This window comes from Varroa destructor, unplaced genomic scaffold, assembly GCF_002443255.2.
Source record: "Varroa destructor unplaced genomic scaffold, Vdes_3.0 BEIS01000007.1, whole genome shotgun sequence".
In the NCBI taxonomy this organism is placed as follows: domain Eukaryota; kingdom Metazoa; phylum Arthropoda; class Arachnida; order Mesostigmata; family Varroidae; genus Varroa; species Varroa destructor.
The window spans coordinates 26,065,552-26,093,354 of NW_019211460.1; the positions used below are offsets into that span (position 1 = coordinate 26,065,552).

At 41.7% G+C, this 27,803-nt stretch overlaps 1 protein-coding gene and 1 long non-coding RNA gene across 9 annotated transcripts in view; one reads left to right on the top strand and one right to left on the bottom strand.

Moving 5' to 3' along the window:
• Positions 1-27,803, top strand: part of LOC111253679 (uncharacterized) — a 57,162-nt gene that overhangs the window by 24,434 nt on the left and 4,925 nt on the right. For 3 of the 5 annotated variants that reach the window (XR_015317977.1, XM_022813447.2, XM_086976158.1), the window contains exons 2-3: positions 21,550-24,057; positions 24,386-24,513. Coding sequence is in view for 4 of the 5 variants with exons in the window: in XM_022813447.2 (XP_022669182.1) it covers positions 21,550-24,057; positions 24,386-24,513 (2,636 nt within the window). In the remaining variant the exon portion in view is untranslated. Of the gene's footprint in view, positions 1-10,182; positions 10,300-11,276; positions 11,379-21,549; positions 24,058-24,385; positions 24,514-27,803 lie in introns of those variants that run through there. The other 2 variants (XM_086976157.1, XM_086976156.1) reach the window with 2 other exon arrangements.
• On the bottom strand, positions 6,338-27,070 carry LOC111253685 (uncharacterized). Of its 4 annotated transcripts, none has more exons than XR_015317982.1 (7): positions 26,358-27,070; positions 25,752-25,894; positions 14,335-14,602; positions 10,902-14,244; positions 9,787-9,939; positions 9,387-9,624; positions 6,338-7,798 (listed from the first exon to the last, which is right to left on the bottom strand). It is a non-coding gene; the product is annotated as an uncharacterized LOC111253685 (long non-coding RNA). The 4 variants fall into 4 exon arrangements; XR_015317983.1 differs by having other exon boundaries at positions 10,902-11,073; positions 11,206-14,602; XR_002674772.2 differs by having other exon boundaries at positions 10,902-14,602.

The following is a 27,803-nucleotide window of genomic DNA, read 5'->3' on the forward strand; positions in this document are numbered from 1 at the left end:
AGTGTGGCCTAACGTGGAGTTCGCCTTTTAGTCTAGATTCGTATTGAAGTGCCCATGACGATCCGCTTTAGTAATGGCCTGAAGTGTCATTTTGTTATTAAAAAAAAATTCTTAAACGAGCCAGATTTGCTCTTCGTTCTTTCTTTCCTACTGCCCTTTTCCAGTGTACAAGGTGTAACATTTCATACGATCCACCGAACGCTTTGGCCTCCATGATCTACCCAACAAGTTAACCTTGATTAGAGCGATTCTTAAGTAATAGAACCGTAAGAAAGTACTATCATAAACAAAGCCGATCTATTTGTTCATATGTACTGTACAGAGGCATTGGTAGAATTGTTAACATCACGAAGCAGCACTGCGCTCAAGAATTGAAGTGCCCAAACAAATTCTTATTTGCTTGGGCGCCTCAATTTTTTGCCCATTTCTATGGTAACTTCACGTAACGACCCTACGATAACCAGTTAATGAATGTCAACACACTGGCCAGATTTTAGGTTGGTTCCAAAGGCAGTGTTGCCGCGACCAGTCGCTTAAGTGCGACAGCGATAAAGTGTGTAAGCGAACAGAGACAAAATAATCAAGTAATCTAATATAAATAGGGACGCCTATACAACAATCAATAAACACGCTATAATCGGAGACTAACGAAGAAAAAGTTCTAGCGAAATGAAGCGGCGTTGAAAAGTTCCGTAGGTCTCAATGAGAGACTTCGATAAGAACGTACTTTGCTCGTAGCTTCTAAACACCTATACGGAGGTATTATTATTAAAAACAAGTGTTGATCCACGGGAGCTGAGCGGATGTTTCTGCATGTTGGAGACGCTAGCTAAAGCCTCACACATTGTCGTAGCAAATGTGTAGAAGAAAGGAGGCCCACCGTCCGTGATTTATGCGACTTACACACTAATTTCTGATGAACAGTGACGATATTTGCATCCCCGGCATCCGAAGCAAACACGTAAATAACGTTAACGGAAATTCTACGTTTTCGAACGCAGATTTGCTGGGAACTGATCACTAGGATCCCTGTGTCTAGTGTGAAACAGTAGGAATAGGGCGTTCATTCTATCGCTGCATGATTGAATTTCTTTGTCGATATGTTACATGAGTTTTAGTTAATTTCGATAATATTGCTCACTTCGAATATGAAACGTGCATGTATTGGTTGCTTAGGACGTGACGTAGAACATAACGAAACATGTCGAAGGGCTGCACGATAGTGAATGAAGGCAAAGCAAGCTGAAGAACAGAAAGCGCTATGGCTCCTACGACAGGGCTACTTAACTATGTGCCATAGAAATGTATTCTTCATCGAGATTTTGCTAAAACAGAACAATTGCATCGTTTACATTCACCAGAAATCTGGCCTACTTATAGTAAATCGACTGTTGGTTCAATAGCGATTAGTCGAACCGAAAGGTAGTGAGCAGCTGGTTGAAACTGTGCGAAGCACGCCTGACCTTCGGGACGAACACCTGCCGAAGGAATCTGTGAAATATTCTGATCGGCAGAAGCAGAGTCAGTTACCGTTGAACGAAATAACCAGTAACATGTAAACATGCGTACCCCGTGCATGTAGCCTCTATTTGTAGGTGTCCTAAACGACAATTTGGGCTCTTTACCTATAGATACAGCGTGTAATGTACATACGTACGAGTTGGCTCGGGTTAGACAATTCATGTTGTCGGCGTCTGGAACTAGGCACCTGTATGATGTGATCCGTTGTCCAATTACCATCTTTGTTCAATCACAAGTTTTATCTAAGAGTTCAACAAGAAAAACATTTACGCCTTAACTTTTCATGCGAGGCCATTGAACTGGTAAGGTCCAATGACTCTGTCAATAAATCTGATCGATAAGCTAATTAACTAGTTCAAAGAAGATTAGGACCATTCCGAATGCGCTTATTATTTAATTGGCCAATTACCGTAAGAAGTTGTAAGTGCGAACTTAAATGAGCAGTTCATATATTAACAGGTGTTTTCTCGGCTCCTGTTGCGGTAACTGTTTCGAACTAAGTAACAACACAGTTTTAATCAGCGCAAAAAAATACTCTTTCCATCTCATGAAGCTCTCCGAGTCGCTCTGATCCTAACTAGCTTGTTGGCGCAATCATAAACTACTTCCGCTTCTAGTTTAAGCCTCCTGATCTGCCTTGGTCGAATAAGGCAATGCTGAGCGCTTACATTTACGAAAAATTGAAATTTAGCGTTAATTTTCCTCCGTTAATAAATCTAAGCGACAAAACGGAAAGAAGTGCGTCAGCCATTAATTGAGCGGGTCAGGTGTAACGTTGCATTTCAATGGATTATCGCCAAAATTTCGTCACGTTCAGAATAGAGCTGGTAAAACCTTAAGTCGGACAATGTGTCTCTAATATGAAAAAATGAGCATCTACATAGCCATACATAATGATAGTATATATGTAATGAGCATCTGTAGCCGTTATCTCCTCAGCTCGTCTAGAAGTCGACGCTTTTTTTTTTGGAAACAGGTGAAGACTTTACAGTAGCGTAACGTTAAAGTTTGCGCCGAAGAGCTGTGAGCCTAAACGTGATCCAAATATTAACAGTCCGCCGACTTCGCCACTGGTACTCATCTAACAAATTTTGTTTCTTGTTTATGTAGATATCTATGCGTAACACTTCAGTTGACGATGACGAAGAGATGCATTATGGTGCTTTGAAGACGATTATTATCGAACACGTGTTAGACACAGGATATGATCTAAGCGGAGGAAAGAATAGATAGCGGAGTAGGGTTTGCTATGGTAGACGATTGCCTATAGTCGCAATCACGAGCTCGGACGATAGAAACTAATCTAGAATCTAACGGTAATAATAAAACGAATGTAAAGCGTAAATAGATTACTTCGTTGTTATTTCTCAGCTGTCGTTGTTGTTGTCGTCCCATGATAACGGCCAGCCATTTTATGGATCTCACTGCTTGAAAGATAGTATTTCTATACAGTACAATCAAATACGTATCCTGTGGCAACGATAGAGTATAGATTAATATCATATGCTTTAATAGGGCCTGTTAATCGTAAAAACTATCTTCACGAACGAGAATCTGTAACAGTACTCAGTATACAACGAATATATACGGCGTATGTAAAGATCAATAGCATTGCATTGTACGCTACTAACGAAGATTGCTTGCTATTCTTCATTCTAAAACTTTGCTATATCACCCGTTACTCGGACGCTAACCAGTAATATCATTCTTTCTCCCCTATGACGCTTGATTCTGTTCTGAAACCATGATAAACGTAAGGTGGGACTAGATTAGACATTAAAAAAAAAAGGTAACGTAGCCATCTTTTCTTGAACTCACTTGCCAGTCGGCGTATGCGAACTAAGCGCGAATGTAGCCTGGCTTCTTATATCTCAAGCAATCGATCTCGAGTAAGGCCCAATTTCGTCGGAAAATATCCAAAGAAAAAAATACGTTGTCTACAAACATATTTCTTGCAGGAAAAAACAGTGTCATTAATTATCGGGGGGACTCCATTTTCTTGTTCAGTTAGCCTTATTAACGATTTAAACCGAAGTCTGTGCTGAGTGAATCTGAAATGATGGTTCTTTTTATATAACCTACTTTTTAAGCAATGTCGGCTTCTCAATACAACGACGACCATTGAAGACGCTGCAAGCAGAAGCGACCGTGAAACAAACCTGAACATTGCAGGAGAAACAAAAAAATAATGTGGATTTTGCGGAACAAGACCGCAATAGTCTCTATTATACACATGTCGTATCCGAAAACATATCAACACCTTCTTTGATAAACAGGTGCCTTAAAGAAAAACGGTCAAGTATACCCTTCAGAGATGAACCTAAGACAAATTACGGTGATAGAAATGGTGCTAAAATTATGAAGAAATTGCGTAATATCATATACTTAATACAAATGTCCAGTTGCACCCAGCTGTCTTAAAGGAAGTATAACACTGCCAATTCTATAGTTGAATCATTTAGACGGTTCATTTTTAAAAACCGTTCATGTTTACGTTGGCGTCGTCGCTTTTCATCTAACAACAAAAGCGGAAGGGGTCTTAGTCTACATAAAAAGGACGAGGCTTTTGTGGTTGGGTAGAGTTTTTTTTTATTAAATTTCATCCTCCTTTTCATTCGCTTAATTGGTGCGCTGAAGTTTTACCGTGATCTAGAATGTTCAAAATAAGTTCCAAAAGGAGTCGCTAGAAAGCCCCGGACTGTCTGCCCGAGCTTATGAGGCTATCAATCGCAGCGTTGGATCAGTTCGTCTTTGGGAGCGATGGCAGGCACTAGGATAAGGCCTTGATAGTCCATGACAGGCAGCATTGAGATCTCTACCTAATGATGAAGATACGTTTGCGTGAGGAGTCCGGCATCAGCCGCATACACCGCTCAATTTAGATGGTCGTTTTTCGTTTAGTCACTGTCAACTCAGACAAGCTCCGATATCGCTGCTGAGAGGCATGCAGTATGAAAACATGCAACTTGCATTAGCTTCTATAACGCCATTGTGATTATCTTTCCAACTGCGCCGGATGTGGAGAAGGAATGAATCTCTGAAGAGTTGTAAAAAACACATCAAGGCACAACTGTTCTATCGTCCGAACGATACTTTATAGTACATAGCACATCTTGAAAATTCACCGAAACAGCGTCAATTGTACTGATCTCCAGTAAGTTCTATCGACCTTTATCATAACTATTGAAAACTTTGCCATCGTCAAAACAATATATCTCCAGGTTTTAACATTGAATCAGAAACCTTCTCTCTTTTCTATTGTTTAATAGCGAAACAGGACTCATCACGTTAGTTTAGGCGCTGTGGCAGTCCATGATGAAATGTTTATAATTGGCTGTTCGTTTGGCAGAGACTCAAGCCGTTTAACGACGATGTAGACGAAAAGCTGTCGAGTTTATAATATGCACCATCTTCGAAATCACGAGTAATGAACCGATTTGAACCGCTCAGATAAGCAGCAATGGCGATAAGACAACAAGTGAATTACAGGGACCTCTTAGAGGTTAAAGAAATTGGACTTTTTTTCTCGAAGCCAGACCTTTCAGGCAAATACTCTTAGATTTTTTGTTTACTACTGTAGTTGTATGTCAATGATCAGGCTGTTGCAGGTAAATACGTCGGGCTTTGAAATTAAAAAAATAACTGTTGAACAAGTTGAGTTAGAATGAAGATTTTATAAAATGCATTCAAGGTACTCTTTTTTATTCTTACACGTTTGTCCCGAAGCTCTAGCAGCTTCTGGGCAGCCATATACCAACCATTCGCGTTCCGCTGTATAATTTCTCATTTATGGCTTGTCAAACATGCTTGCTCACCAGTCTCTCCTTTTAGGGCATGGAAAACATCGTACCTAAATCAACTTAGGTCGGAAGAAAAAGCGGGTTGATACTTCTTTCTTCAATCCAAGGAGTAATGGAAGCACTGCGGTGATGTTCGGCGTTGTCATCAAGTGACCATACTCCACAATTTCGATCCTCATGTCACCAATTCATAAGCCTCTTGAGCATCTCGAGAAAGAGGGCCGTATTCATCATCTCATTTTGTGCATGTGTCATAGTACCCAATGCTAGTACACCTACCCCATGTTACCACCGAACTCGATTTCTCTTGAGGAGACGTCATTCTCTCGCCTGGTCCCTTTTCAACTTGTAGTAAAGACTGATCGATGCCTCGCCCATGGCGACCGTATGTTTTTTGTTGACTGAAACGCAAATTGCATATGGAATACACTATATGCATTTCCAACTGGCCTGGAGTCAATTCACCGCGAATCCCTTTTCCTTTAGTTTCCAGATGTTCAGTACTTGGGCTATAATTGTGTATTACATGTGAAATGCCGGCCGGCAGAGCTCTTAGACTGCGACTTCTACAACCGTAAACAGCCTCCCCGATTACGGCAATCCATTTTTGCCTTTCGGGTCCCGACATTTGGTCATCTCTTCGCTTGTTCTCAACGCTCCGATCTCCGTTCTTGACACGTTTGCACTATCCATATACTGTGCTTTCGCTTTTTATCGTCTAATGCCACTGCCAATCCTCGATGAATTTTCGCAGCGATGTAGCTCTCGGGGAATAAAAGCTTGACCTCTGGACGTTGATATTCGAGACTAATAGGTACCAAAGATCATTTCTCCTATAGTAAGCTTAACCGATCTTCACTCTCTCAAGTTTCTACAAGGCTAGAAGTACGTACCGGCCGAATGTCTTCTACTAGAGACTCGTGGCTGAAGATTCGCTTTCGGAGTCTAATGTAATTTTATTGATTAATTTGTTTAGAAATGACGCAGTAGGTATGGAATGAAAACATAGAATCAAATCAAGTAAAATTTGTTAATAGTTTCTATTGAGATTTCCTTTTATTAGTCCGCTTTATATATAATGGCTGTAACTGTGGAGTGCAACGACACCAACTGAAGACGTCAGTGAACTGAGTCACAGATAAATCGACTGAATTATTTATCTACGGCCAGCACCGACATCAACTCCGCAATCCGATCGTGACTCGAGGAGGTCGTGGGGTCACTGCAGGAGCGGCAAAATTGCCGTCATGCCAAAACATCACTGCGTTCGGCCCGAGTGTGAGGTAGTAAGGGCTGTTGGAAATTTGGCCAATTAGTTTCCGTATGCCCCGGCTAGCCGACGAGGCTTGTTCGGAATAAAGCACGCTAACGGTAGAAAGACCTCGGTGCCAGTGGCGGTGCTACTACCGCCGCCATTGCTGCTGTGGCAAACCGAAACTTGGCTGAAGTCTGATGTCCGTTGTCTTCATGCCTCGTACAGCGAAGGCCGCTGCCGTCGAAGAGCGAGTCGTGACCAGAGAGCATTCCGTAATAAAGAAAACAGGAGTCGCATAGAACATCTCGTACATACGCAACGAACCGTTGGCGGAAGACTGGATTTTTATTTAATACCAGATGCGAAACAAAGGCTTTTATAGAATGAGCCTCTATATCTTGAGAATTTTTACACCTCGTTATTGGCAATTGTTTATTATTTGTGATCATTTTACAAGAGAGATTTTAGAAGAGGTCGTTTTTAAGTTAGACTACTTATCCAGTAAGCTCTATTCGAAAAATATGTATTGTCTAAAATTAATTGGAAGTACGGTATCTATGCGACTGCATCAGACGTAATACGTCACAAGTTCGCGAAAAACCGCGTAATTGTGTCGTGTTCGACGTGGTTTCAACTTTAGAGATCGATCTGTACGATAGTCGTCGTTATAGTAAACGATCTACGAGAACGAATCCTTTATTTAATGTTTATCCTTATAGTCAGTGAGTTAAATAAAAGCGACACTAAATAACTGCGATTGGTGCCGAATTTGCTGCGCTAGATATGATAATAAAACGAAAAAAATGTTTTGTACATTGCGTTGGAGTTTACATTTCAGTTACAACGTCTGACGTCAGTTTGTGAAATCTTGGAAAGTTATCCAAGTTCCGCGCTACGAGAAACTAAGGCATCTAAGATGCTGATTAGTTACACGGCTAAACCAGCTTCTAAAAGTACACGAATATATTTTAAGCTAAGATATAATTGAATCAATGGCCATACAAGTTATTCTATATAATGGCAGCACAGTATTACACCAAATAGATATCGTGCCAGTATATACAAATTCTGTGTCTCCTGGCAATTTTACTGCCCGCTATTTGTATCAGTATCCAATGCGAAGATCAACGTGTCTTGCTTATATTCATAGTCGATTGAAAACTTAGCGGACTTCTGCATACTACGTAATCAATTTCCTCTTTTTCAAACGCCTCTCCAATGCCTGTAAATCAAATAGGACATTTTTTTAATATTATTATTGTTGCACATTAAGATTATCGGTTCCTGATGATTTAAACTCGAGTTGGTTGGTACTGTTAACCGAAAAGTGTTTTTTTATGTGCAGATTGATTGTAGCAATCTGGAATAACATTAAGTCCTGTGACAAATGATTTTTCAATTACTTAGCATCAATCAGTATAGAAGCCTTAGTTGTAGATGATACGATCGGTTTAATAAAATTTGGCATATTTCTCTTGCGACGTAACCCGCAACACTTCCATTATTTCCAAGTTTTTTTTTTTTATAAAACTTAATCTCGAAAGCAACCAGATGTGACTCAACTAGACCAGAATGGACTTATCTCGTCATTACCTATGCGCGTATCTATCTGCTAAAACGTGTATTTCTTCACAGCCTACTCCCCAGGCCTATACTTGTTTCGCACGTGATTATCGCAAACTTCTCAGGTACGTTTGTTTTATACAAACCATTGAGGCTGAGTGTACATTTGTTTTGTATTTGTGCTATAGTTGAGACAGCATCCTCAAACGGTAAATACTATGAAAATTTGCAGGTAAATTCCATCATGTCGTGCATTATCATCATGTTAGCACCTCTATATCATGTCTTCAGAGTAAAGCTTTAACATGGGCCAACTTGATCGGCCATATCTTTTCGGTAATTAAGAACGGGTTAGGACAGCTGGTTATCAAATAGACCTTCATTTTCTATGTATGAATATATACGGCGACACCGATTATGATTAGGAGCCTCGCTTAAATTCTGCACCATAGACCCCTGAGTTCTTTTTGCTCTGTTAGTATTCAAAATTCAAAGGCGGGTGTCCCTACATGCTTCGCACAAACCGTGACGCTTTGTCCGTCTCGCAGGGTCGCATGCGACGTGTCACTTCGTATAGCAATTCTTAGATATAACCATACCGAATCGATCACTGGTACGCCGCATGGAGGAACTTCGCTTCATTTTGGGCTTGCACAGTCGAAATCGGTTATGCGGCGCATGAGCAGGAGATCTCTGCGTTTTTTTCTTCAAGAAGATGCAGAAAATCTCGTTGGGTCAACTGGTTGAGATGACCCGTTCGTTGACCAAAATTGGGTTTACAAATCGTGCCCCACCCATGTTTGGTGAAATCGACCGCGGAGGAGAAGAGGAGTTACAGAAAACTCGACACAACGGAACGAGCAACTCTGAAGACAATTACTTAAGAATTATGCTGCACCTGGCACCTCGAGAAGTGGGCAATGAGACGATTGGCAGCCAATCGGTCAAGAATGTGGACAAATACAATTGTTTCATTCTTTCAGCATCAGTCGATCTTAACGACATATACGTACTCATAAAGTTATGAGTACGTATATGTCGTAACGAATTAACGTAACGAAGACATGACCATTATGTAGAGTCGTTCTGTGACTATAAGGCATTAATTAGTGGGAATTTCGTACCTGACATAAAATCACAAACCGACAGAACAATCAGCTGATTGAAATACATTGTGTTACGCGTACATATATACACTCATGATTCACACATTCGTTGGAAGTGCTGTAGTAGTTATGTATATTGACCTTTTTCCTGCTTTCCATCCGTTCAGATAGGCGTACGCGTCAAAACTATTTATGACGATATTACATTTGTAACAGTCAATTAACTAAGTAGTCGTCGCAGTGTTGTCTGTCGGTACCCATGGTTCATCCTGCGTTGTTTAAAGCCCAGTAACGGATTGGCGTTTACCACTGACACGCTCTCCACATAGTGGTTATCGCCCTGTTGACACCGGGGGCATCGACCCTTGCACTGGCCGAACTGCATAATCAAAATAAAGAACAGGCAGTTGAGGCGACTGTCAGCATCACATTACGCCGTCACAGCTGTTGACGCTGGCTCAAATCCATGTCATGCGTATATGGACTGTGATTCAAGGAAGTTAAAATCTATTATATAAAAGCACAGAAGTTGATGACTCACTGCAGAACTTTGATGATAATATAAATAAAGCAAGGGTGATCCTTGTTTGGGGTTGGTTAAAAAAAGTACGCTGAGGAGAAGAAGCTATGGAGGAAGATCAACAGCAAGAGGTATTCCCCTTTGTTCGTGCTCCGTTCATGTTTACCTTCGTACCTGTGAAAGGTAGCAGTGAAAGAAAAAGTTGGCAGAGTCAGCATGGCTGATCTCATTCGCAACCGGTTTTTAACTTTACGCTACTTTAGCCGTAAAAAATACAAATAAATAAAAACTTCGATGTACATATAACAATAGATGAGCCTGTAACGTTGAGCGCAGATGCTGAATTTGGCGGATGTCTGGTAAAGCACTGTCGTCTACATCAGTGTAAAACCTCAAGCTTCCTTTCTGACGGACATAGGACAAACAAAAATGACGACTCTTACCTACGTAAGACTGTGTTAGGGAGCTCATTATTACATTAAAGCGTACTATGCTTAGGTGTACATGGGGCGAAAACGGATATGCCACGAACCCGTGAGTCTATATAGCGTGCGTCTTTCCGCATACGGTGAGATGTCTCGTAGGTTAAAGCAGATGCATATCATTATGACTGTTTGTATATTGATGCGAAACGTATTGTATGGAAATTCAACTTAGAGTCCGTACCTGATACACAGAACGCTATGAGATCGAAAACGATAAGTAAAACCTAATTTCATGTTTTCCCTGGAGCATGGCCCGTTTAATACGTTTGTCGACGATAGCAATTAAAAATGGTGAGTGAGAAACGGCAGAAAAGTGTAAGTGTGCCTTACCTATAAACTTTTTTTGTGTGACAAGCCGTATGCAATCTTGACCGGTTGCACTCGAATGGCTAACACGGCAGAAATGCATCTTAACACTGACATAGAACATAGTTGAAGACATTGCAACTGAGCGTGATTGGCACGAAAGGAATAAATGTTGCTTTTTGAAAAAGTCTGATATCGTCATACGATCTAACGCCTGCTGCAGGTCTTCTTTCGCGCAAGGAGTCCCACGGCCCAAGCGGAACAGATAAGAATATACAATATTTTAGTATTACCTAAAACAATTCAAACAACTCTCACGTGATTGGATTAGATGTATCATTTTACCTGTAATGGATTCCAACACTCAATTATCTCTTCACTGTACTCCGTACTGAGAAGGTGTTTCGCAGTTTTTCTTACTGATGATGCTCACCGTATATACCAACTTTCACTGTACAAACTTTCCAAGCTTTCTTTTTCGAGCGGTCCCCGATCAGTTTCCTTTGGTCCTATGCCCCTTTTACGACAAAAATCGCCATATCACACAAAAATCAATACAAATCGCAATGTACGGTTAATCTCGTTGATTAGCTGACGCTAAGCGAGGCGTTATCGGCGAACTGTCGGAGAGCTGGCAACCCTCACTCACCTATTTTGATTTTTGAGAAGCCGGTTACGGTATAAGTTTGAAGGATAAAACACATAGTTTAGAGATCGCTGCCGTCGACGTCGGCGCCGTTACAGGTTATCAGATTAAGCGGCCGCCCATGTTGTCTACCAGGCCATTAATGAGACCAGCCCCACGCCATCTCTATTCACCAGGTAATGGCACTACATTTTACGTGATAAATCCGTCAGTGAATAGCTTCTTGGTGATGCATCTACGCTGGAAAAGAGCATTCAAGGCCAGAAATCTAGGTCTCTATGTATATCACCACAGCTTGGTTCTATATGTTGCGGATATGAGGAATACTCAGGCATGAAACGTACTAATTATAAGAATTTACTATTTGGTCGAACTTCATATGGTCTGCTATATCTGCAAGCAGAAATCTCGGTTGCTTTCGTCAATTCAAAGGAGAAATATATTTTTTCTTTTAATGTGAACGTTGGATCAGACAGCCTACCTTATAAGAAAACAGAGCTTACCATATTGCCAATAATACATTTTCTATAGCGTAACAGGTGCGTATGGCTATCGTAGATCGGACGCTGGTCGACTTCTTTTTTCCACTAGTAGATTCCTGTCAGTGAACTATACGTAAGACGTGCTAGAACTAACAGTACGTCAACAACGTTATCAACAAAAGTATTATAATCTCGATCCAGCCAAAGAAATCTTTGCCACCGGGTGGCGAGCATCACAATAAATAAACACAAATATTTATTGTATTGCATGAGTATAACATGTTATATAGCAGTATTATACAGTTACTAATACTGCAGACTGACTCGATATTCGTTATCATAACGTATAACAGATATGTAACGTGTAGGAATATTGATGGAACGAAATCGGAAAGAAAAAAAATAGGGTTGTATAAAATAAGAATCGTCGTTTTCGTCTGTAGAAATCACGGTATCGATGAACATTATAGTGTGAAGCTATTGCACAATATACCTAAATAAGCAATGCAGATTATCGTCATAGGTAGCCATTAGGGCATGTAAAATTCAAGGACGAACGGAAACATCTTTCTACCATTCTTGCTAATAAAGTTTACAATGTCGCTCTTCAAGACCCTGTATGCGTCACTGTTTGCATCAGAGTAATTGTTAATGAATGTCCAAATCAGCGGCGTAACGGATGACAGCAGACAATTATTTGTATATTTTCAGCTGCGCAAATGGCCAGTTCCTAGTATCGTTGTTGTGCTAGCTAAAGCCTGGCTCCTCAAGATAACTCCTGATTATGGCTGGATCGATGTTTGAACTAGCGTGTATTGGTGTAGGCCTGCACTGATTCACCTAAAGAGACGTGTAAGCAACAGCACTTCGGTCATGCTGTGTGTTCCATTTTTAAGCCGTTGCAAGCAAAAAATATTTTATGCGGATACTTTCGTCGCCATAGAAACAGACGACAACAAGAGTTTGAGCAAAACAGTGTCCTGCTATGTCAAGGCTATTCATTCGTTGATTTGGGTAGCACCGAGATTGATTTCCAACTGCGGTTGTGGTACAATGACGCCTCCACCACTTCTAGTTTATCTTATCTTATTCACGGCCAATCTAATGTCCTAGTAAATTCCCAAATGTGTCGCGAAAATTTCTGGTAATTGTATATTACCACACCTGGTGCATTCGGTTTTTTTTTTAAATTAACGCTCCATTGATAGTCGACGTGGGACGATCGCGTGGGCGGTAGGTTCGATAGGTGCCCCATGCTAATGACTGATCATTTAATTTTATTGTCTCGCAGTCTTCGCCTGATTCCTAGATGGACAGATGGCATCGAAGCAATTGTTAATTTGCTTTTGAATTTAGTTTTGTTCTTGCGGTCGCCATTGTCCATCAGCAGGATCATCCCAAAGATATTTGCATGTTTCGTGGATTAAAGCCAGTGATGTTATTACGGTTCTGACATCACCAGGCTGTTTTCCATGATCAGATGCCTGTTTCGCCTGTACACATTTTTAAGGGGATTGCTGTTTGTCGCGGAAGATTACTTTTATTTCTCTACTTTTTCGGAGAATAGTATCCCCAGTTGTCGATTGGCAACATCAGCCGTTCGTGATTATTCCAGTGCCGTTATGATTGTCGTCACTGGTCCATAAACACTTCAGCCCTTACATATAGATCTATCCACAGGACTAGAGAAAACACAAGATTGCCAGTCACTGCCCAGTTCCGGCTTTGTGTTGTTTCTCGGCTGGAGAAATCTTCCTCCATTAGTTCAAATTTACACTTGCCAATAGCGTACTTGCATTCGTTATAATCTTCCGCTATCTAGCCATGTTCTACCGATCACCTATGAAATACTCTTCAAGCCACGAACAGGCACGTACAGCGACGAATCGGAGTGCGCCAACGAAACTTTGTATGTTATGGTACTCTCACAGATGAACTGGTTGAAGTAGCGATTGGTTTAATGGTAAAGATATATATAATCTTTGCGAAAACTCAGCGACGAGGGAAAAGAGCCTCCGACGGCGGCGGGAACAACAGCGGAATCAACAGGAATCGCACACAGAATCTGGGCTCTGGTATCTGGGACAGCACTTGGTGCTATTGTTATTGTTGCTTCTGCTCAGCTGAGCTGTCTAAGCTGTACAACAACAACAAAATATAAACAGCAATCTGTAAGCTAGCAGTAATAATATTAATCGTAGAGCCAAGCAGCAAGTCACCCAATTCGGTAACGCGGGCGGTCGCTGTTGGGGGTCGGCGGTCGGTCAGTCGGACATCTCGACATGAAGGCGGGCGAACGGGACAAGTCGAAGTGAAAGTCTGCTCGAATTCTGATTACGCTTCTCATTCTTCTTCTGAAGTGCACGCACACGAATTGACGCGGAGCAGACGACGAAGATCGCCATTTTCTACAGCCATGTGGCTATGGCTGCTCCGGTAATAAAGGCAGCACCGTTGCTGGTCGCCAGTGGTAGATGTCATTTGATGTCCTGCAACGGTCGGTTCGCCCTACTGATGGAACAGTGATGTTCGTTGGAACTAACCGGCTTGGCAATTTTTCCTATAATACATAGTACAAAAATCAGCGACACACTTGAGCAATATATAGTCAGTCGACCCGTAAAATTTGAATCTATCTTCATATGCTTACCACAACACTATCAATGGATTCTTGGGGCAGCGTACTTTACTGCTTGCTACTTGTTGTAATGTATCGGTTGTGGCAGTATTTGTAAGTAGCCAAAGTGGATCAGCGGTGACGGACCGGGACAGCGCAAAATCAACACGATGGAGACCTCGCGTGTGACTCCAACCAATGTGGCCGTTGTTACTGCCGTATTCACAGCTATTTTCTGTCGAAGCTTTCGTTTTCACCTTGCCCGTTGCCCGCTTTCCGTTCCATACAATCGCTTTTTTTGCTAAAAAAAACAAGCAGTTTTACAATAAATAATCGAATTAGCGGAAAGATGCATATTTAGACGAAACCCTCCCATAGGTTAATCCGGGCCATAAGTAGAAACAAAAAAGAAGTTGAGCGATATATATCTATATGTTGCTTATCACTGATGATAGCTTATGTAAACAAATAGGCGTCTAGTTATCGACGGTCCGGGATGGCTGAAATAATGTCAGAGTAATCCACGGGCTATGCGGATGGTAAGGACGCATTATACATACATGGTTATGGATCAACCTGACCACAAACCATTTGCTCGTGAACGGACGGCCTGTCTAGCTAAATACCTTTATTTTGCTTATTAGCACATTTTTCTAACATCGAAGCTAGAAAACCTTAGCAGGAATTATCCTCTTTCTGCCAGTGGTCTTCCCTGTTCTACTTGTAAATGTAATTGTGTTACTCCTGCTGTTACTGAAACGATATCTATCTACTGCGGGAAACTGACGATTTCGACAACAATAATCGTAGATTACGCCGCTTAAATGAATACACAAATAATAAATCTTCCTTAGTCTCAAGCAAATTTGCGACGTTCGTTAGTAGATACTAGATAACCAGAGGGAACATAAACGGCTGTTTCTTCCGTTTCGTGTCACATCGGCGACATGCCTTATAAACGTCGCGAGCAAGCAGTTCATTTTCGTTATCTAGGCAACATTGTTAATTTCGGGAAAATAAGACAGCTTCTAAGTACGGATAGGGACGACCTCTAGACTAAGGACACATAGCTACAAAAACGAAGAATGACACAGGCCGTATTCTGGTTTGTTTGATACATTTAGAGCGAGCATCCATATCGACAAGGGGCACAAGCGAGAAACTGCTCATCCAGAACATTGGTACTACAGGGCCTGTCGCTGCGACTGCATCTAGCAAATCTGAGTTTTTCGTTATCTCGAAATTGAATTTCTCTCTTTGGTGTCATTAATAGGTACAAGTTCTACATGAAGCCGTTGTCGGTGCCGCTCTTCAGCAAACTGCCCTTCGACGCCATAATTGTACTAACTGAATTTACTTGCATTGACAATCAGTATAAGCTTATAGTGCATTAATACAATATCCGTAGGAAAGAAGATACGTCTTACTTGACTCGTGACTAACGTCTTCTTTATACAGTCGATAGTCTAACAAGAGCTATATCATCGGTAGAAGTACTGAGGTGCTTCTTTTACTATTGCTACCATCTGAATCATCAGAATTAGTTACCCTTTAAAAAGCCCGTCGAAATAAAGAAAATACTAGTAAAACTGCTAGTTTAAAGTGTAATAAGAATATGGTCGTATACGATGCACGTTGCCCTCAACGTCCATAAATAGCAACATGGCGGCAATCAAGGTTCTTCAGTTAATCGAAATCTGGACTCCGAAGTTCTGGCATTGCCTTTTATTTCGGTCCCGTCCCCTCACGTACCTAATCGACAAATCCATTAAGAGGCTTTTCACTGCATATGCTATTGACAAAAACGCGCTAATTAAATTTGTCTCCATATTCCCATCGACATAAAGCATTGCATGCGGACGTTCGGTTATTAACCATATATGGTTGAGTCTAGGATTCTGGATCTTCATACGCCAAATTACTTATTTGACCTATTGGCCCCCTTTTTGTCTTGCTTTCATCAGAAGTTGCTCCGCACCTTCAGCGCTTTTGCGGCCTGATAATAAAGTGCCATCTCATCTTATTTCGCTTTTGATGCTGATGGTGTGAGTGAAGTCCTTTTGCTACGCCGCTGATTCGGCTGCGTCGTTCGCTGGAACGTGAGATGGCCACTGGAGCAGCGTTTCTGCGATTCAAGATAATCATTCCATGGAGACCCAATGTCCACGCAGTTTATACAGTACTGAGCATCGCGTGAAAGCAAAGACTTCGGAACAGTCTAGCCGACCACTTAGAGATCTACCAGCATTTCTCCTATCTATTGGTGCTCGCGTCCGACTAGCTCAGCTGCTAGTTCTCATGGCTGTTGAGTTCTTGTTGCCGGAAAGCTCGTAGACGCCGCTGAATTGTTAAGGCTACGAAACCAGCCGGCAGCCCCTTTCTAAGGGGTACAAGCATCAAACAGGCAATAGCAAAACGGATAAACGCATCCTAAGTATAAGTTGCACTCAACGCAATACGGCTGTTCCGCTAGCCGTAACGAACCTACCATATGACTGGCCATGCCGCTAAACCGGGGTCATTGCTATTTGTTGCTTCTGCCCCATATACAACCAATTGCTCATAAAGCTATTGCGGGGTCACCCTAGCAAAGAAATCGCTCCTTTTTGGTAGGACTATTGCAGATATTGATGCTTACTGTCACCGGGTGGTGGAATTTGTGGCGGTGGACGATGCAAACGTATATTGTATAAATGCTAGCTGCGTCGGAATTGACGCACCACTCTTCAGAAACGCTTTGAAAAGCTGCGATGCGGATTCTAATGGCCGCGATTAACACCTTTGTCCCGGTGAAGGTTACACACGGGCAAGTGACAGTGGTGGCGTATGTCCGAAGTTCTTCTTAACAACCTATAAAAGACATAGGATAAAATGCTTTTTTTACGATTAAAGAAGGATGGACTCTTTGTATGTGTAACTTATTTTGCTTTATTCAGAACAGAACAGAATAGTAAGACTAATACGACAGTGGTGACTATAAGCTCCCATAAACACATAGTAAATACTGCATCGGCACGCGTACATTGCCGACAAATACGTCATCAGTTAGTATCTGTCGAAAGTGATATGCGTAAATCAATAGCGTAGATTTTGTGCGGCAGCATGAATGTCTTTTGAGAAAAAGACTACACGGTGTGGATTGCCTGATTGAGGAGAAAAGGTTCTTCAAATAGGTTGTTGACGTTTCAATACGTATAGTGACGGACACACGCAGACTGCTGGGAATAATTTATTTTATACTTACTGTCTCCCGGTTAATTTGTATATCTTCAAAACCGTCATTCGGACAATGGCTTAAGTACTTACAGATGCGCACTGCGGCGATGCTGGCACCTCAAACCTTGATGACATGTCTACAAAAAAGGACCAACTGGACGCAGATCGAGGCAAAATAAAGACGTTTCGCGGCGCATGAAAGGATGGATTGCATCGTGTCAGCCATACCCTATAATTCTCAGTGGTTTGGTGACTTAGCACAATGTTCGAGTGGCGTCTTAACTCATAATTTATTCTCAACGGAATATCCGCTTTCTTTATTTTATTCCTCAATGAGGTCACCTTTAAGGGGGATCAAGACGACCGGTAGAGACTCCCCCGGTACGCTGCGTTATCATTGATACAGCCATGTTCAACAAATATTGCCGTGTTCGGGAAGCTCTGAGGCAAAAATGTATTGGTTGCATGTTAGCTAAACCGCACAATATCGTTGGCTTTATTTTACTGTGCAAATTTCACAACGCGAGCACTTGTGCATACGCGTCTTCATCTTAGCGGGACAATTGAAGCTAATGGGGAACTTCGCCTTGCCTCGAGGAACATTTTTTGCCGCTATTTGCATGGGAACAAAATTAGATTGTTGCCTACAATGCAAATTTTAAAATAACAAAAAATGACATCTACTACCGTAACATTTCTAGCTGTCTATAAGAAGGGACCTATTTGGCTAATCTGTTTCTTCAATTGTTATTTGACTATATATATCCGATCCGTCTGATTCCCGTCAACGATACTGTGAACAGAACTAGCAATAATAAAAAGAAGTAGCGATGTCGAACCATTGGCAAAAAATAATAGTTGGCATATATCTCATTATTTATAATAGGGTAATCTAGCTGATTCCAACTTACTATTGTGAGCTACAATCATTTGTATTAATGCTGCTATACTGTAGAGTCACCAGCCGATGCTACTGTGTAGGCTAAAGGCCAAGGCCAGCATGTTGAGTCTGTTCACAAGGTCACGTAAGGATAAATCGCCGTCGTCGAAACAGGCTCGGCATTGGATCGAATTCTAACGCCGAGTATCGCTCGATAAAAACGGCGAATCTACGATTCACAGCTGAAAATACTTGCTGTTCAATTAATAGGATATTCCTTATTCTTAAGGGCTGATGTGTTGTTCAGAAATTAGACAATACAAAGTTTTAAGGGTCAAATATATGTCGCTCTTTTTAGTGCACAAAATGGTACATAGAAATTATGCCATTGATGCATTTTGCTCATGAAGACAAACATGTTAGAATAGAATTTATATCAGATCAAGCCAACAAAAAGAACTTTTCCAGACAAATCGGATTATGATAACCGTAAATTGACGCCACAAGTGGTAACGATAATATAGCAACTAATTATCCGGTAAACAAAATCTTAGGATTTCAAAGTGTGATTCAAATATTCTATATAGTTCGCAATGCCAAACGTGTATGATGCACTGACATTATACGAGTTGCGGTGATGGTAAGCCCAAGTGGGCGGGGCGGGGCGGGGGGCAATCAACCTTATTGCTCAGTCGCTGCTAGACTTCTTGACGATGACGTCCATTCGTTGCTTGCAGTTAGCGAGGTTCAGCACGATTTGCAAAAGCAAACGCCACAAGCTGTTTACTTGTCTGAGATGGTCACCGGAAAGCCTTGACTTACTACAGGACCCCAGCATTATCTATGTCTGACGTCTATAGTTTACAGACAACTATTGCTGTTTGGTGCTGTGACAGATATCAGTGTGCCACAAGACGGACGGACTGACAATAAAGGACGTGCAGGCCAATGGAGAGCTGTTCATTTTGCAAATAATCGAAAGTCAGTTCATAAAGGCGAATGAATGCTAAGGTTTCAAAACCAAAATGAGAGATACCCACAGACAGTCTGCTAGGCAGACCCAAGCAGAGAACGGGATCAACCGGAGATCCTCTGTTACAGCCTTACTACGCTCTATATTAGTTTATTATGTTTAAGCCGAATAAACTGAACGTATTGTTATTATAATAAATTTCGAATTTAATCCATCTGACGATTACCCGTAACTTCTGAAGAAACATTGCCATTTATGGCAGGACGAGAATCGAAATTAAATTTTCCTACTCAAAATCATATTTAAGCAAAGCCACCTGAGAGCAATGATTTTACCATGAATTGTTGCTAGCTCACCATAACTGAACGTAGCTGAATTTAACTGAAGCTGAATTCAAAATTAATTGTTAATTCAGGCTGCTTATAAGAAAATATCATTATTTATAGCAAGGTTAGGAAAAAAATGAGACACCGTCTTTTCTTGCTGGCTTAAGTCAAATTATTTAGGATACTTGGATCCTTATAGTTGTGTATGAACTTCCTATGCAGGTATAGTTAGGTATGGCGACAGAAAATTTCAGAATGAGTTAGCTTTTTGCCTTTTTTTTTAATTAAATATTTTTCGATAACCCTCTTCTCGTACTCTCTAATGATTTTTAGAAAATATGATTTTATTAGCCTGATTTCTTTGGTCAACCAACGATCTACACGCTCGCAGAGCACCGAAGGAGGCCTATAACAAGCAGAGGACTACTTCTTAACAGTATGGCTTATACAAAGCAATAGCATCGTGCGGAAATGAAGTTTCTTAACTTCGCAGTAGAACGTATTGACGTTGTTTAATCAGCATCTCCCGTGCCGTCGAAGTTCGAACATTTCCGTGAACCAAAAGAGTCGATGGTTTTTTCTTTATTTCATTTTTTTTCTTTTGCTGTTCGCCTTCCACATAGATCCTTTTCCCTGCAAATGAAAGTTGTCGGCACAAACTGTGACCGAAATGATTGAATACACGTTATGCTGTAATCATCACAAACTCAACGCCGTCGTAAGGAAGACGCATAGCCGCTCGCAAACAACATTTCCGCCAGCAAATTGATGTTAAGAGACAGAATTAAATAAGCTGCTAGGCTTTATCGTGTATCGTTTACGTCTTAGCTATCACTAGGAGGAATGACAAAAGACAACGAAAGAAAATCATAGATAGGTCAGGTACCACGCACAGAATTATCCGGCTGGCCCGGCATAAACTGATTCGAATCTACGGGAGAAAATCCCTTTTTGTTCGTCCATAAAAGCAATGAAACCACAGCCAAACGATGTCGTGCATGACACCTTTTCACACGTGTATGTGATGTATTTGTGCTATCGTTGTTTCAATACTCTACAGTGCGTATACTTTGTTCGAGTATACTAGGGGAATCGGGAAGAGCGCACGCTCAATTCTGCTAGTGCAGACGAAGTCGAAGAAACTGGTGCCGGCATTAAAAGTTAAATCATAAAACACAGCCCAGCTAAGAAACACAAGATCTGATCGGTCGGATAATAACACACAGATGAAAATATAGAAAATGAAGTAGGCTCACGGCACGACACTGTTTTGGACCAAAGTGTAACTTGCAATAATTTTATAACTATATTATACTTAAGTTATACGTATGGTGAAAAAATTGGTTGCAAATAGCATCTGCAGTGTAACTTGTCATTATATTTATGATACTTACTTGTCAAAACAACGACTCTTATAGCATAATAGACAATAGAACGGACGAATTTAAATCAAGCTTGTTCTTCCGTAAGCCTATGTCAGGACGCCGGGCCGAACGCGGCTATTGGCGTTGCTTCGTTAACGCTCGCTGAAAATTGTTATGTCACAAGCAGTTCGTACGCCTCATCGAAACATGTAAAATCTCTGTTGATTAATCTTTCGCTCATTGTAGCAAATGATATAAAAATCATATTAAACCTAAGAAAGCAATTCTACAAAGAAATGCTACTAGTTAGTAATATTATTCGATGCAAGCCTAAGTTAGCTTTTTTTTGCATCTAGGCTATAGTTTTTTAGCTACTGTATCAATTAAGTTGTACTGACAAGACAGCGTATGAGCTCTTGTAACATTTGTGCCATATTACCACTTTTCGTCGAGGAAGCTTCAGCCTCAAGCATTATGTGTCCATTGCAGGCGTCGGACCGAATCGAGATCTCACTGCAGGTACGTACCGAAGCTCTTCAAGAAGTTTCCCACCTCGACGCGCAAACCTAGCCTCCTCTCAAAATGCGACTGATTCTAAAGCAGAAGCTTATGCTCAAGGAGCTCACAGTGACGAAAACCCTCGCAGGACCTCGAGTACAACAGACCCTGACGTTGAAGATCCTTCCGGCAGCAGCGATGTCGAACGAATAGTCAACGTTGACGATATTGTGACCACGGTCAAATCGCCGTTGGATGATGCTACATTTTCCTTAACGACGGTTACTGATGCAGACACTATCGTTGAGATAGATACGCCACGGTCAGTAAAATCGAACATCACAACCGCACCAGATACGGTAACCCCACCAATCGGCCCCCAGTCTTATACTGATTTAAAAGCCACAACAAATGTCGTCCAATATGCGACCAGTAAGGAAAGCATAACAGCATTAGAAGAGACAACTGAAAAAGCTTCTCTCAGAGCTGATCCTACAACGGAGAAAACCACGCAACGAGTTATTAGAAGCACTGAGGGTGATATCGAAGGCCACACGTCACCAACAGAGATGTCAGACACATTGTTTGTTCACGATACGCCAACAGAAAAGGGTTTGACGAAAGCCGGCGATAGGCATCCTGATGAAGACTTGCCTTACAGCGTGCAACTAAAGAGCTCAATAGTTGATGCATCATCCCCCTTAGCGTCCACCTTATCTACGGAAACCATGGGTGCTCTGGAGGTGCCAACGGTCGAATACACCGTTCCGTATGGTGAAAAGTCTGGCTACAATTTTGTGATTTCGCCAACCATTGAGGAAACAACTATGACAGCCGCGTTTCGAGATGAGGACGATCTTCTTCCATCGCCCGATAAGCCTGAACGCCGTCAGGATCATTCTCCTAGCCGTATCAGTCCCTCACAAACGGTTAAAGCCAAGAGTCCAGATCGGACTAGGAACCCAACCATTGAACTCCTTACTGGCTTGATCCAATTGTTGGGTGGTGATGTTCGACGAAGAGCTACCCCACCTCCACAGCAGCCTCAACCGCCGGTGCTATCCCCGGCTAGTTTTAATTTTCATCCCCCGCAAGCGCCACTGGTGGGTCCGCCTCCACCCCCACAATTCCTTCCACCACCCCATCCACATCATGCGCGACCTCAGCCATATGATCTGGCTCAACAGTTTCCAGGAAAACCTAATATTCCTACTTACATCCCGCACCTGAATTTTCCACCAGGTGGACATCATCTAATGGGACACCACCAAGCGACGCCACATACCCCACCTAGCTTCTATTACCCTTCACCGTCGGATGTTAGCAATATTCTTGGGGTGAGTAATGAGATACATAGCGAGCGGCCTCACCATCATTTCGAACTGAAGACGTCTGATATAACACCCACAGTTACTGTCCCCGCCGATCTTGATGAGGAAACGACCCAACCACCACTTCGAAGTTCGTCACGTAACACGATCGTGTTCATTCAAGATGCACCTCCAAGCCTACTCCCATCGAACACAATAGTGGATTCATCCGTTATTAGCGCCAGCTCTTTGTCTGCCACCCCAGTCCGGAACGGTCATACTGACGCGACCGAGCACGAGAAGGGCACGTTTGTGATCGAAGTCCTGGAGCCAGTCGCAACACCCCGACCAAGCAAAGCAGAGGTTCGACCGTCAAATGCATGGCTCCCTGTTGGTGCAGAAGATACCAGCCGAATGAACATTCACTATGATCCGCACAACGAACCGGATATTATTACCCACGGACCGGAACCGTCGATATTCGACATCACTGTTGTTGGTGACCTGAACCCGACAGTCAGCCACGGCAGTGACATGGGCCCGCCTGCAGAGATTATTACAACCGAGAGCAGCGCCTCCGAACCAAAAATTCAGCCGACTCCCACGACAGGTTTCGTTGCCCCAGAATCGATTCTGCCTACAACGTTATCTAGCCCCGCTAACACTTCGCCGAGCCTGACTGTCGCTTCGACGACCTCCACAATCGTGTATTCGGAAGCCTCTTCATCGTCGACACCAACACCGTCCATTGTAGTGTCCTCTACAACAACTACTAAAGACGACGTGGTGTATGGAAAAAGTACGGGAGAGGTGAGTGTCGCTCCAACAGGAGCATCGACCACGTCGACTAGCCAGGCAAGCTCCACCAAAGGACATGGTATTGGCAAGCCGTACGTGGTGCCTGTTGACGTGGATCCTGTTCGACCATCAGTGCACCAAGGAGGATTCGGTCATGTAAAAACGTCACCTCGCCATGGGTCAGGGCCAATCCGTCAGCAGAAGCCGAAAAGGCAGCCAACGTTTAAAAGTAAATCAAATGCCACGTTGGTCCGCATTGATACCTGCATTGTAGGTGATGATTCGACCTGTGATGCGACCCTGAATGAGTGGTGTCGCACGGACCAAGGTATCAGCACTTGTACGTGTAGGCCCGGTTATGCCCGAACCCAGCCCAGAGGACCTTGTCTAGGTAAGTGAGAACAATAAGTGGTGCTTTTCGCATAATACTTTCATATTACCTTATAGGTAAAAAGCGTGGGTTTGTCAGTTTGGGAAAAAATTAATATAACTCCTTGAGCATCATTTGGTATCATGAGCAATTGTGGTGATCGATAGATACCGAATTTTCTTTACATAAAGCGAACTTTTTTTTTTGTAAGGAAAACAGCTCCAGAATAGTGTATTCAGTAAATATAAACAACAATATATAATACATTTCTCAACTTAAGCCTATCGAAACAAAAACGTTTGTTTTGCCGATTGGAATAACCTTTAATTTATCGTATCATTTCATGTAGCAACGATTTCGATGCAATTGACGTTCAAATTGGATCGTATGGGAGACAAAAAGCTACATTATAACACCAATTACCTTAACCCTGATTCCGAAGAGTACCAGGTTCTCGAATTTGAAACTCGGCAGGCAGTAAGTATAGCCCATCCATTGGGCACTTTCATTTATTGGGAGTAAAGCACGGCCATTTTTTTACTTGGTTAAGATATGGACTGACGAGTACGCTTACTGGCAGTATGCTCTGTCATGTAATGTATCATACCAGTAACCTTAGAGCCAGCTACGATTGTCGAAATAACTCTAAACACATATACTGTTCACTTAGTCCGTACGAGCTAACCTCTCTGGACCCTTTGTGTTGCCTTTCGATTCGACGAGCATCTCCAAAATCCAAGCGCGAAAAAAGCTTCCTGCTCTGGGGAATGTTAACACGATAAACACTAAATGAGTAAACGCTACAAAATGCGATATAGCGTTTGACCATTAATTATGCGTTTATCGGCTAGAAATGTCAATAGATTTTCAACATTATCTAGAAAAAAGCCAGTACAATGTGCGGCTATAACGATTTTGATCTAAACGTTTGTCACGATGGTCATAGTTTTAATAAGGTGAACATGGCGGATTTAAAGGATCGCTCGGAGTCCACAAGGAGGAGCTGATTCATCTCCATTAGTTCGACATATACGTAGACACTTACAACGCACTTGTCGTCATCAACACAACCAACTTATTTCTGCATATCTCTATATTCCTATATATAAGATCGTTTTACGACCTCAATTGTTTGCACAGTTCTCAAATGTTAGGACAAGGGGGACAAATGTTAGGACGAACAAGGGGTGGGCGTTGAACTACAAAACAGAATCATTGGCAGTGTATGCAGTCACTTAAGTGTTCGTTGTAAAAAAAATTACAGTAAAAATGCTTCTCGGAATGGGCAAGTCATTGGAGCAAATCTCCAGTGAAGAACAAACGATGATACCCGAACAAATCCCGTTATCGTAATCATCACCGCAGTCAACAAAAGCTTCACTAAGCAAGTATAGAAAGTCTGCTTGCTCGAAAAATACACTGACGTACAACTTTTTGATCTAGAAAAATCAGCCTCGCTGCGCCCCTTGTGTTCAAAAACGAATCCAACGAGCTATGTGTGAATTTCAAAGCGCCCCTTTGGCCGTACCGCCAACGACCAATAGCTGCAAACAGTAGTCGGTAAAATAGAGGCAAAGTTGAAGCCAGCTAATAAACCGGAGACCACTGAACTCCGAAGCACAGCCCCAGCAGATTTCCTCGTTTTTTTTTTGCAACCCCCGTGGGATTTTTTATGACATTTATGAAAAGCTCACGATTCAAGTAAGTATGCCTACTTAGCTACTGTTCCTTTCGTCGTCTTCACTACCAACAACACCTCCAGCCATTGTTGACACTGCTGCGGTCTGTGATTGGGAAGCAACCTTCAACCACGTCATACTCTAGCTTCGCGTTGCTTAGATGCGAGTCGTTTGTGACGCTGTTTTAAAGACAAAACACGGTGAAACCGGGTTACTTGGGTCTAGACCCAGCGAATTCATTGTCAACCTTTTACTCACGAACGAATAAAACTCTAGTGGACTAGGCTGGCAGAGTAGAATAAAGGAAAGTATTCTTATCATGTATCTGTACCTTTGACACATATTCCAGTACAGGTTTTATGACGTGTCTAGTTCTAAATCCAGTGTGCAAAAGAATAAAGCTTTTGGTCAATTCAGTTTTGTGATATACGCAGAAAGTACTAGTTTTTTTTTAACGAAAATTACACTTGTACTGGCTACTTTGATTATGTTGAAAAGAATATACAGAAGCAGCGTTTTACTAAAAAAATCTTACCATGCATGTTTTAAAATTTTCATATTATGTAGCAGGCAAGTGGTGCGAACGGCCAAATATACATACATATATATATACAGTTATAAGTCACAAGTTAAAATTCATACCCATGAAGCAATGTAAAGCTGCCGTAGTGCAGACGCGGATCAATGCTCGATTGTCGACAAGGTACTTCGTGCTATGCTAACAAGGGCGTGGCGACGCTGTCGTGCAGAGAGGCTACCGCAGGCGATATAGTAGGCATTTACGACTATCACCATTATCGCTGTTGTCGCTGCACCTTTATATGTGCCCTCTTCTACTGCCTAATCAGAAGCCCGAATAGGACCGACTGGCTCCTGAGCACTAGCGGACGCTACGACGGCTCTGTCACTGTCACTGTTACGGCCAGGCTTTCCAAGATGCGCCTGCTCTGAACAAACGGCTTCTTACCGTCATTTTACCGCCAACCTTTACATCCCTACTGTGACACCGAACCTGCTAAGTTGGACGATCATTGCTGATAATATGCTCCACCAGAATACTGCAGCAGAATGCGTCTGATAGATTCATTTTTATTGGATTAGATTTAGAACAGTAGAACAATACAGTCGATTATAGATATTTTATTCTGTTGTTTTCTGGCTACTTCTAGCAATTCTCAACTTGATACTAGCTATTGCCGCCTTCATCCTATGACCTTTACCGAGACTGAAAATAATATAAACTTGTTAATAATTAAACAAAAGCAAAATTTAGCTGCCGAGATCTTAGAATGTTTAAATTAGCTGAAGACTACCATCTTGAATCTTCTTCTGTACGACAATATGCACCACATAATCTATACTTATTGTGTTATAAAAAAAAAAACTAGGAAATATCCGAATAAACTTCTCACACGTACATCTTAGATTTGCGCTAAGTTATGTATATAGGACTAATAATAGTACGTTGTCTTGTAATAGGTATGAAACACAATTAAGCCAAAGTCCACTCGTCCTTCTTATATATGAATAATGTGTTTTTTTTTCTTTACACATGTATATATATACATATATAATTAAGATGTGTCAACTTTAGCCAAGTGTTGTTCAGAACATCGTCTGAGCTCTTGATCTAAAAGTATAAACAAGTTAGTTTTAGTTCAATTCGATCTTTATAACTTATTAACGTTGTTTGTCCAATAAACATGATACTGTTACGTTATTTATTTTAAAATGTTATTCATTATTTGTGTTAATAACATATATCTTCATTATATATGACAATGTATATATGTATATACCTAGTCTGATTAAAAGAAGTTCTGCAATCAGTAATATCCACGATTTGTGATAGTTGGCTAACTGATGAAGGTTTAAAAGAACTGGCTGGTAGTGAGCAGATTCAAAATAGATATGTAAGACAGAAATTGACGATCAGACGTAAATGAAGACGGGATAAGGAATATTAAAAACGACGTAAAATTTCACTTATAGTATAAGCGGGAAAAACTTATAGTCACTTGGATTGTATGCATCAGCACACGAAGACCTGCCTTCAATGGGTGTTTAGCAGTCACTTGGAGCGGATCA